The 12,301-nt window shown below is 46.8% G+C and overlaps 1 protein-coding gene across 3 annotated transcripts in view; it reads left to right on the top strand.

The window, feature by feature from the left end:
- NCAPD2 (non-SMC condensin I complex subunit D2) overlaps positions 1–1,786 on the top strand; it is a 30,885-nt gene extending 29,099 nt beyond the window's left edge. For all 3 annotated transcript variants that reach the window (XM_077921569.1, XM_028711870.2, XM_028711871.2), the window contains 2 exons: positions 810–962; positions 1,237–1,786. In XM_077921569.1, coding sequence (XP_077777695.1) covers positions 810–962; positions 1,237–1,322 — 239 coding nt within the window. In that variant the 3' untranslated portion in view covers positions 1,323–1,786. The remainder of the gene's footprint in view (positions 1–809; positions 963–1,236) is intronic.
- Positions 1,787–12,301: the final 10,515 nt, after the last annotated feature.

Below are 12,301 nucleotides of genomic sequence, written 5' to 3'. Positions count from 1 at the left end.
ATACTGGGGAAAAAACTTTCAGCGATTTGGCAGTATAACTTAACTTGCAGATTTCTATTAGCCTCCAGAGCTTGTACTTTCCATCTCAGCTGTGGGGCAGCACACTTGGAGATGGTATGTAAAGCACCTTGCACCGGAATTGTCCCTTGTAGAAGTAGGCTTGGGAAAACTTTAGGAATCAAAATTGTAAAAATGGGAGGGGACCCTGAGGGTCATCTAGTCCAACCCCTGCAGTGCAGGAATCTCAACTGAAACATCCGTGACAGGCTAGGAAAAGGTATGTGAGGTTTGGGGGGGGGGGTTTAACATGCCCAATAATTGAACCTTTAAAAAGTGTTCCACTTTTGCTTTATGAAGAATGTAAGGTAAAGGTAAAGGTACCCCTGCCCGTACGGGCTAGTCTTGACAGACTCTAGGGTTGTGCGCTCATCTCACTCTATAGGCCGGGAGCCAGCGCTGTCCGGAAACACTTCCGGGTCACGTGGCCAGCGTGACAAGCTGCATCTGGTGAGCCAGCGCAGCACACGGAAACGCCGTTTACCTTCCCGCTGGTAAGCGGTCCCTATTTATCTACTTGCACCCGGGGGTGCTTTCGAACTGCTAGGTTGGCAGGCGCTGGGACCGAGCAACGGGAGCGCACCCCGCCGCGGGGATTCGAACCGCCGACCTTTCGATCGGCAAGCCCTAGGCGCTGAGGCTTTTACCCACAGCGCCACCCGCGTCCCTATGAAGAATGTAGTATCTACTTAATCATTTGCACGTTCAGTCTGCGTTCTTGTAGCTTCTTCAAACTCCCACTTCTTACACAGGCTCCCGACGACGACCTTTACGTGCAGCCAACAGAGAGGCAGACTCGTCCTTCACCACTCCAGAGCCCCGTGTTTCCAAACCCCGCAGAAAAACTTCAAGAGTCAAAATTTCTGTTGTCTTCTCTAGCGATGAGGAGAACGCCCCAGAGGAAGGTGAGGTTATGTTCTGTATGTGCCTGAACATTGAGATGGAGGGGGCTCATTTTGGAATGGTCTCCCCCCCCCCCCCCATGGAGACATGAACACATAAAGCCACCTCTTGGGTGTTTCCTGTTTCATCCGTTAGCCGCCCTGGAAATGTTTTTATATTGAAAAGTGGGTTAGAATTTCATTAAACGGGAGATTGTTGCTTGAAGCTTGCTGCAGCTGTCACCCAGTGCACAGGGCATTTCCCTCCAAAGCCAGCTGTTGCTTTCTTCTCTTTCAGAACTCTCTGCCGAACTGACAGATGCGGAGACACCAAGCAAAACTACTCCCATTTTACGTGCTTCATCCCGCCGTGCTCGGAGGTGAAGACACCCTGCATAGACTCTCTCCTGGTTAATTTGGGAGTAAAGCTCTCTGGGTTTTGGAAGTATTGCTTCTCCAGGTTTTTGTATATGCTAAAGCAACGCAGAATGCAAGCTTGGACTTTGAGTTCTTGCATCACAACATGGAGATTGCGCAGCCTCTCTGCCCCATGGGTTTTCAAAGGAGGTGAAGTTGCCGGTAAACACAGGCAAAAAAAGATAGTAAAAAGGCAGCATAGGCCTTGAGAAAATATGCGCCATTCGCTCGTAATAACTATCCTTGCATTTTAGATGGGTCCTGGATTTTCAAAATTGGCCTTTGAAAAGCCACTAATGTGTATCACTTTTTAAAATGTAAAAAATGTAATCACAATAAATGTAATTAATACAAACATGCTCCTGTCCAAAGTTATGTGATCACAGTGCCTAATCCAGCATTGAATAAAGTCTGTTCATTTGTCAACTGAACCATCCATTGCATACCCATTTGTGTGTTATATCAATCATCTCTGCCAAATTTAAACATTGAGTATCTTGGGGTCTCTACATTGTCTAGACCAGGGGTTGTCAACCTGGTCCCTACCGCCCACTAGTGGGTGTTTCAGGATTCTAGGTGGGCGGTAGGCGGTTCTACGGCACAAGCTGAATCCTCCTTCCATCCAGCACTGGTGGGAGGTAAGGAAATTTTACCATCAAGAAAGATGCATTAGTGGGCGGTAGGTATAAAAAGGTTGACTACCCTTGGTCAACCATGCAATTAACAAATCTAGACCTACATGCGTAACATTAAATACAGCTAACAGAGGATCTAAAGCAAATATGGACCCTGTAAAAGTATTGGGTGCCGATCATATGAGTTGACAGTTCCACTACATATGAAAAAAAGACCTGCTTATAGTAATAATAATAATTTATTATTTATACCCTGCCCATCTGGCTGGGTTTCCCCAGACACTCTGGGCGGCTTCCAACAGAATATTAAAATACAATAGTCTATTAAACATTAAAAGCTTCCCTAAACAGGGCTGCCTTCAGGTGTCTTCTAAAAGCCTGGTAGTTGTTTTTTTCTTTGACATCTGGTATAGAGCCTTAAATCTCCAGTATTTGAAACCTGATGACAGAAAACGCTTTATTAAATCAACACTAGTGTTAAATACTGTACCGTTACAGCATCAATTCATGCTGGCTCTTGCTTACAGGCATAGAAAATTACTTAGCAGAGCAACCATGTATCTAAAGTATATAACAAAATGGCTTAGAGAGGGGGAAACAGTTGCTAATTATAGGGGAGTTACAGAAAATATGTGAGATGGGGTTGCAAGCTATTGCCAGCAGATGGCAGCACAACCCCCAGTATCTCAGCGACAGCATTTCTCAGGAAGCTCCAAGTGAGTCTCGTTTTCTGAGTCTCATTTTCCAAGCCGTGGTCAGAAGGCAGGGAAGGGTGTCAGAAATGTTTTTAGCCTTTGAAAAGCTCTAAGTGTTCCCTACAGCTGCCACCACTGCATTTAAGGATGATAGGCCTGGCCAAGGCCTAGGCTGGCTGACATGCTGCAACGATGGCTATTCTCTCGCATAACCTCATAGAAAGAGCAGCTCCTGCTCAGCCTGATGGCTGCTGCCACAGGCACCTGACCCATTAACACCATTTCTTTATCGCAGCTTTTGTCAGACTTGAACAGATCTCTAAAGTCATAGATGCATGTGTGTGTGGCTCCATCTGCAATGCACTTTTAAAGCAGTATCCTACCACTTTAAACAGCTGAGGCTTCCCGCTGCCAGGATCCCACCAGTTTTTTTTTTCATTAGTCAGCACTGGAAGTTGAGGAGGTGACATGAGCTTTTTACTGCATTTGTGCATGTGGGGGTTTTTTAAATTTTATTTTTTATTTAACAATTGTTGCCAAATATAAGCAAAATATTGCAAATACATACATATATATTTCAAATAAGCACATATATATTTAAAAAGAACAACAGAGGGAAAAAAGGAAAAAATAAAAAGAACAAAAGTTGGAAGAATTTCTTCCAAGTTCATTTTACAAATATCTCAACATGAAAATAATAAAATTTCATTGACTTCCATTGCTTACACTGCACTTCCTATATACATTTTAAGCAAGATTGTATCTGCTCAATAAGTTTTCTAAATCTCTCATAAATCTGTTCTAAACACAACCAATACCTTACATTTAATCCTTGTCTACATAAATAATCATTTAAGCATTTCCATTGTTTCAGGATTATATTTTTTGGTTTTTGTCTTATCAAATCAGTCAACTTTGCTAATTCCAAGTATTTGCATAATTTATTCAACCATTCTTTGGTTGGAATGTCATTTCCTTTCCAATTATTGGCATTTGCGCACGTTGAGCTATTGCCTCTTGAATATTTTTTCACGTTAAGAGGCAGAAATTGTAAAAGCTTTTCCTAGCATGGCAAACATGCTATAAAATATTGCTGCAGCTGACAAGGTGCTGCAAGATTGTGGGGTGCTATGAAAGAGGCAGCTCCACTGAGAGAAAATGCTCAAAGATAAAAGTGTAGCATATTGCGCTCTTCCTATGGCAGAGACACAGCTCTCACTGCTGCGCCTTATCAATCTCGCCTTTCAACTTTATCCACTTGCTGCCATGTTTCTTCCCCCCCCCCCACCCCGGCTTCAAGCCCTAAAATATACCACAGGGGTCAACTATGAGCCATAACTAAACGAGTGAGAGTTTAGTGGTTGGGAAACAGGCATAGCTCAGTGACAGAGGACTTGCTTTGTATGCAAAAGGTCCCAGGTCCAGCCCTCAGCCTCCCCAGGTGTTGCTGAGAAAGACTCTGCCTGCAAGGCTGATGCCAGTCTGACTCGATGTAAGGCAGTTCCCTATGTTCCTAATAAATGGGTGTTTTCCCAGCTGGCACCTCCCACCACAAAGTACTAGGGTGTTCTGGTGATAGTACAAACTTCAGGCGAACGTTAGCATTTGATGTGCCTGTGTCATTTGTCCTCTGGCCCCTGCAAGCAGAGTCCTTGCTGGCAATTGTTTGCTCATCAAACAGAACACTCGGGTTGTGCAAATGCTTCGAGACTCTTAAAACCAGCTCTCTCCCACTTTCCTTCGTAGTAGCCCAGAGCATGTTGCCATCAAAGTCTCTATGCTACAATTCTACCACAGTGGTACCTTGAGTTACATACGCTTCAGGATACAGACTCCGCTAACCAGAAATAGTACTTCGAGTTAAGAACTTTGCTTCAGGATGAGAACAGAAATCGTGCTCTGGCGGTGCGGCGGCAGCAGGAGGCCCCATTAGCTAAAGTGGTGCTTCAGGTTAAGAACAGTTTCAGGTTAAGAACGGACCTCCGGAACGAATTAAGTACTTAACCCGAGGTACCACTGTATGGCTTTCTTTACGCACGTATTCAAGCCATAGCTCTGAATTCAGGAGAGAGGCCTCACTATTTAGCTCACTTTTCAAAAGCAGCTGCAACTAGTAGTAGTTTACGTGGCCCACCAGCTACATGTACTCTTCAGTCTTGCAAAAGAGGCAAGACTTGGCAGGTGGCTTCAACCATTTTAGAAGCCTCTCTGCGGAATCCCATCTTCCAGGTATAAAAATGCAGGCTTTGAGGGGACCCCAAAGATTATACCCAGCGCACCATCCCTAATCCCAGGACAGTCTTGTGCCTTCTCAGAGCCTCTGTGCACCTGCTCCTTTTGCTGCCTGCCGGAGGGTTGGTGGAGATTAAAGGCCACAATCCACCCTCAGCCTGGTGCCTCACCGTTTCTGCTGGCTTGCCACATAGTAGCCCATATCCAATAGAGGGATTTATCATCCGAGGGCAGACCGTGGCAACACGGGGTCTTTCCTGCCTTCCTTGGCATCCTTTTAGTATCAGGTTATAAACCGTCCCCCTGGCCTTTCGTTAAAGGTCATAACCTCAGCCAGGGCTAAACTTAGTGCCTTGGTCCTTCAGTAGTATTGGGAACAGCAGCTGAGTGATGAGAATCGGGTTACCTCCTGAGCCAAATGAACTTTCTCCAGCGTCTCTTGAAGACGGCACCTCCCACCATCGCGTCAGCCTTTTTTTGCCCTGTTTTGCAGAGCCACATAGGTCAAGGAACAAGTCAAGAGTTCCACTGCAAACGCTACAAAATTTCAGTGGCTGGTTTTTTTTTTAAAAAAAGCAAAGATCGTTCTTTCGATCCGTGGTTCTGCTGAGAATCCCAAGAGAGTGCAACCTTGATATTTTAAACTAGCATTTGGAGAAATGTGTGTGTGCATGCAAGGGTTTGTGTGCAGCTAGGTGGCTAGTTAAGAACTTATGGGCACTAATCACAGAGGACCTCATCTCCCAGGTGTCTTTACATAACTGCAAGAGCTATGCACCAATATGTTAAATCCTGGCAGTGTTGAGTCTGTTTTGGTTCTCCTATTACTAGCTTAGGACTTTGGATTTCCTGGAATTCAGTGTTAGGGAGAACAATAATGATGATGCAATTGTTGTCAGTTGGATTCATTCATCCATTAAAAGCAGAGTCTTTTTGTCCATCATAATTGCAAGTGGTGCAAGGGACGCGGGTGGCGCTGTGGGTTAAACCACAGAGCCTAGGGCTTGCCAATCAGAAGGTCGGCAGTTCAAATCCCCACGACGGGGTGAGCTCCCATTGCTCGGTCCCTGCTCCTGCCCACCTAGCAATTCGAAAGCATGTCAAAGTGCAAGTAGATAAATAGGTACCGCTCCTGCAGGAAGGTAAACGGCGTTTCCGTGCGCTGCTCTGGTTCACCAGAAGCGGCTTAGTCATGCTGGCCACATGACCCGGAAGCTGTACGCCAGCTCCCTCGGCCAATAAAGCGAGATGAGCGCCGCAACCCCAGAGTCGGCCACGACTGGACCTAATGGTCAGGGATACCTTTACCTTTACTAATTGCAAAATCTCACTATTGCTGAGACTCCTGGTTCAGCTATCTGAGTGTTGTCTGCACTGGCTAGAAGTGTCTCTTCAGGGAGTGAGACAGAACATTCCCAACCCCACCTGGAAATCCCAGGGATTGGACCTGAGGCCTTCTGCATGCAGAAGAGATGCTCTACCGCTGAATGTCTTTCCTACACAAATAGTAAGAGTGACATCTCTGCCTCTCAGAGGCCACAAGTCTGGAACACACTGTTTCAGATTCTGCCAGTGTTCCCTGGCCCCTATCAGCATCAAATGTCCTAATCTGCATTCAGTTAAGAGGCCATTGGATATTATCTGCAGACATTTTACTCTGGTGCTCATGGTGCAAGATTGGTAAGAAGTCCCATTGGAAGATATAATTTGCCTTATTGTCTTTTAATTAATGCTTTTGAATTCTGGTGCTGGAGAGAGAGAGGTGCCCTTGAGAGTCCCATGGACTGCAAAAAGATCACACCTATCCATTCTTAAGGAAATCAGCCCTGAGTGCTCATTGGAAGGACAGATCCTGAAGCTAAGACTCCAATACTTTGGCCACCTCATGAGAAGAGAAGACTCCCTGAGAAAGACCCTGATGTTGGGAAAGATGGAGGGCACAAGGAGAAGGAGATGATGGAGGACGAGATGGTTGGATAGTGTTCTCGAAGCTACAAACATGAATTTGACCAAACTGCGGGAGGCAGTGGAAGACAGAAGTGCCTGGCGTGCTCTGGTCCATGGGGTCACGAAGAGTCGGACACGACTAAACGACTAAACAACAACAACTTTTAATTCAGCAGGGCAACCATTTTAAAACTACAGGTATTATCGGCCAGATCACATGTAGGCTTCTCAGGACTATGTCAAGTGACACATTTGAATTCATCATCTGAATTCATCACAGTGCCCTATGGCAAACTGCAACTCGGCTAAATGTCAACTCTCTCATGTTTTCCACACCATGTCTTTGATGCCAGATGTTTCTGCGCTCCGTGCCACTTTGAAGAAGGAGGAAGTTACATCAGCAGGTGCCAGGTGGGCCCACTGGAAATGAGGCAGTGGTCTCTCCAATAAACCATAGCCTACCTCAGCGGTGGGGAACCCTTTTCAGCCCAACGGTTGCATTCCCTTCCGAGTAACTTTGAGGGAAGGGGCACAAGCTAGTGGGAGTGGGGCCAGAGGCAAAAGTGAGAGAAGCAATAAATGTACATTTTACCTTTGTACCCTAGGCTAGTTTCTACACACACACACACACACACACACACACACACACACACCCTGTAGCCTCCATCCAGACAAGCAAATGACAACAGAGGTCAAGGACACATTCTAGCTGGGTAGATGCACTTGGGGTGCAAAGCAAGGCTAGCCAGCTGTGCAGCCTGGGGAAGACTTTTGAAGGCCAGAGAGAGTATGGCCTGGAAGGTGACCTTGGGCCCCTAGCCTACCTTCTGTCCAACTCTGGCCTAAATGGTGCCTTTCCCCTGCAGCATCCCTTTGTCACACGTCCTCTTTCCTCTAGATATGGCGCACTTTGCACTTTGAAACTCTCTTCTTGCTTGCTCTCTCGCTGCTGTACTCTTCAGCTAGTAATTTGCTTTTTGGTGAGAGTCCGTTTACGTTTTGCACATTTCACTACGGTGGTGGTAGTAGTGGTGCTGCTGTGCCACCCCTGGGAAGCTGCTGCTTCGGCCTAGATCCATTGCCTAGGTTTGAGACGTTTCCTTCCCAGCACGTTGCAGTGTCTTGCAGTAAGTAGGCGGGCGCTGCCCGTTCCACCGCTGCAACCTCACCCTGCTCAGCCTCCAGGCTCGCTTGCGCCCAAACGCTACCTGCGTGCTCCCTCCCTGCTTCTCGGGCTAGCGCCTTCCGGGAGCTGCTCAGGGGAAAGTGCTGCTTCTCGGACCTTCCTTCGAAACCCGCTGCCCCTCTCGCGCCTGTTGCATCCAGCGACGACTGGCAAGGCGCCCTTGGCTCCTGTTTGCGCATGCAACCCCAAACTGCGAAGGGGAAGGCGGGATTTCCGCTGTCACGTCCCTCGGGTAGAGCCCTGGGGGAGACTTCCCCTCGCCTGGCCTTATTAGAGATGCGGGTCACGCTGCTGCTGTTACGGGGAAGAAGCGGGTCGGCGGGGGTTGCTGGGTCAATGAGCAATCGCAGCGCGGCAGCAGCAGAGCTAACAAAGAGCCCCAATCGGGGGCGAGGGAAATGGGGAGAGCAGCCCTTGTAAGGAGAGGGAGCGTTTTGCAAAAGTTGGCCCATTGTCTTTGGAACTTTCTGCCCTGATTCACACAGGGAATGGGTAAAACGCGGATCTACACGGATCCTCCACTTTTTAAAAAATTACTCCCAGCAAATCCAGTGTCAGCCCCCAACCGACCCAACTGTTCCCCATGATGTGAGGGCTGCGTCTAAGAGTCTGCAGTCTTGTTTAAATTGAAGTTAAGTTAAGGTCTGCAGAAATTAACGGGACTTCCTCCTCGGTAAACGCGGATAAGACTCGATTGCAACGGCTAGACGTTTCCCAGACATGCATATTTGGGAGCCCAGCTGATGCAATCCAGTCCTCTTCCTACCCAGGTTTGTTCATCGGTATGTCTCATCGATTTCAACATAATTCCAATTAACGATGCGTAACCTCTTAGATTATTTAACTGTATTATTTAAGGCTAGGGAGTCTAGCTTCGCGAGAGTTAAGAAAGGTGTGCCCCTCATCCTTTCGGCGCAGCCTAATTTGTCCTACTTTCAGGGTTTTTACCATGTTCTGCGTTACTCAGTTTAACTACAGCGTTACGGTTTGCTGCGTTTTGTAAAGGTTTGTGTTAAAACTTCCATTAAATCTTCAGTTACAAAAAGGACACACACTTTTTTCCTGGCCGCCAGGAAATCACAGTGCTGGCCTTCCTCGTATGCATCTGGGGCGTTGAATCCAAAGCAGGAAAACTCAGTCGCTAGGCAGGATGGAACACCATGTTATAAAGAGAATGTAACACTTTTCACACAAAAACGGAGCGGGGGTGGGAGCGGGGGTTGGCCCTCTTGTAAAATGAAATCAGGAAAGCAATGTTCGTTGGTTTTAGCCCAGGATAGAAGCGGCCTTGCTGCCCCCGGAGATTGGCGTGCCGGATACAAATGTAGCGCAAAAGGCAAGCGATACATTGCATCCCAATGTCTTCCTCTTTTTTTCTTTTTTTGCAATAATGTTTATTAAGTTTCTTATAAATATAGACACATACTGTAAAAACAAATGAAACAGAGAATGAAAAGAAAAAGAAAAACAACATAAAACAAGTACAGCAAAGAACAACAAATAAAAATATATATATAGCAACTAACACATAAACAATAGAAATGGATTGAATAGTTAAACTTCCAACGTCATAAACATGTTGCTTGACTTCCTCCGGTCCTTTCCATCTGAATTTCCCTTGTAACTAAATGTAGCAGTTTTCCAATATCATGATTTCTTCCTCTTTTTGCGCAGTTACGCGCGGCTTGGTCCCTCCGAACTTAGTGGGACATAGATGAGCTTTAAGAGTTCTGAAAGATCCATGCTAACACTATTCTAAGCACATTTCCCCTGAACTGGTGTCTGCACGTTGCTCTCTTTTATTGATTTTATTTCCCATCCTGGAAGGTGCGGTGAGATATAAAATCAATAAAAGGTTACAATATGTGCAAGACTGGGAAATAACAAATCCAAGGGAAACATTTCCTACCCTCCACGGGGGGGGGGGGCACGTCTGTTGTTGCTTGGGAAACGAGCTGTTAATTATTCGGGGGGGGGATGGGAAAGGTTGGACGGAAACCTATTTCTCCCAACCCCCATGCCTGCCTGTGTCGGAAGGCTGGGTTTCGCTTTGCGCCCTTTTACCGTATTAACTGTGATATATGCGTTCCTTAATAGCCGCCGAGGACGAGATGGTTGGATAGTGTTCTCGAAGCTACCAGCATGAGTTTGACCAAACTGCGGGAGGTAGTGGAAGACAGGAGTGCCTAGCATGCTCTGGTCCAGGGGGTCATGATGAGTCAGACACGACTAAACGACTAAACAACAATTGACCAATAGACACTCCTAGGTCAGAAGGGTTTCCTTTCTGAGAGATAAATATCCACCCAGAACTGCTCTTCCATGTAGGGGTGTTTTTATATTATTTTATTTCGCCTTGAGCTGGAGGCAGTGGAAGACAGGAGGGCCTGCCGTGCTCTGGTCCAGGGGGTCACAAAGAGTTGGACACGACTAAAGGACTAAACAACAACAAAAGAGCCACCGAGGTGGGGAGAGGAATGAAGGAATTGGGCAGTACCGAAGGCTTTGCTGCAGGTTCTGCTGAGAGTCTTGGCCCAAGTGGCACTTCTCCAGGGATGACTTTGAGGGGGTCCTTAGACGGCATAATCCGTGTTGGGCTGATGCTCTTCACTCAGCCCATGATAAAAATCTGCACTCCTCCATTCAGTTCAGGCATCTAGCTGCTGGCCAGTGAAATGCAAAGTAGTTCTAGAGTTGTTGTTTAGTCATTTAGTCGTGTCTGACTTTTCGTGACCCCCTGGACCAGAGCACGCCAGGCACTCCTGTCTTCCACTGCCTCCTGCAGTTTGGTCAAACTCATGCTGGTAGCTCCAAGAACACTGTCCCACCATCTCATCCTCTGACGTCCCCTTCTCCTTGTGCCCTCCATCTTTCCCAACATCAGGGTCTTTTCCAGGGAGTCTTCTCTTCTCATGAGGTGGCCAAAGTTTTGGAGCCTCAGCTTCAGGATCTGTCCTTCCAGTGAGCACTCAGGGCTAATTTCCTTCAGAATGGAGAGGTTTGATCTTCTTGCAGTCCATGGGACTCTCAAGAGTCTCCTCCAGCACCAGAATTCAAAAGCATCCATTCTTCGGCAATCAGCCTTCTTTATGGTCCAGCTCTCACTTCCATACATCACTACTGGGAAAACCATAGCTTTAACTATACAGACTTTACTGCTGATTTGTGGCAGCAGCAGCGTGGAGCTGGTCAGCTAGGACACATGCACAAAACATCTTAGGGATGCAAAATAAAATAGTTATTTTAAAAAACCCAGAAAGGGTTATTTGGCATGATGAGGGTTTTTTTTTTTAAAGAACCATTTTGCACTACCATATCCTGCAGAAAGAAGCATCTGTGGACCTTATGGCCACTCTGTCTTACAAAGACAGCTCTCCAAAACTGCCGTCTGTTTCCAGCAGTGGAGGGCTGGTGGCTTGGAAGGTAGACTGCCTCCAGCATGGAGGTTCCATGCCACCTTTATGGCTAATGTGGGCCCAAAAAAATTCCTGACCAATGGCTGGCATTTAGGTGGCCTGGCAGGTATCCCCAGGAGTCCATGAAGGCCTATCCAGCCTCTGAGCTTTGAAAATCGCAGCAAGCTGTCATGGCAGGTTCACGGCCTCAGTTCAGCACAAAGAAAAGCCCCTTTTGTTGGAATGGTGCTATTCTGCACAGGTGCTATTAACCTAAGAATGAAGGGAGGGCGCATTCCAGACGTGCCCGTTGGAAAAGACAAGAGAATTTATTCCACCAGGAAGGCCTGACTTGCTGGTGCTTGTTCATCCCTTCCTGGACGGGGGAAAGCGCTTATAGTAGCGAATCCACTCTGTGGCCTTCAACTTTATCTAGGTCGAATAATGGGTAAGTAATATGGTCTGAAGCTCAACATCAAAAAAACGAAGATCATGGCCACTGGTCTCATCACCTCCTGGCAAATAGAAGGGAAGAAATGGAAGCAGTGAGAGATTTTACTTTCTTGGGCTCCATGATCACTGCAGATGGTGACAGCAGTCACGAAATTAAAAGACGCCTGCTTCTTGGGAGAAGGGCAATGACAGGCCTAGACAGCATCTTGAGAAGTATAGACGTCACCTTGCCAACAAAGGTCCGTATAGTTAAAGCCATGGTTTTCAAAGTAGTGATGTATGGAAGTGAGAGCTGGACCATAAAGAAGGCTGATCGCCGAAGAATGGATGCTTTTGAATTCTGGTGCTGGAGGAGACTCTTGAGAGTCCCATGGACTGCAAGAAGATCCAACCTCTCCATTCT

This window comes from Podarcis muralis, chromosome 17 (assembly GCF_964188315.1).
Source record: "Podarcis muralis chromosome 17, rPodMur119.hap1.1, whole genome shotgun sequence".
In the NCBI taxonomy this organism is placed as follows: domain Eukaryota; kingdom Metazoa; phylum Chordata; class Lepidosauria; order Squamata; family Lacertidae; genus Podarcis; species Podarcis muralis.
The sequence above is the reverse complement of the archived record's forward strand: the minus strand, read 5'-3'. Positions and strand labels throughout refer to the sequence as shown.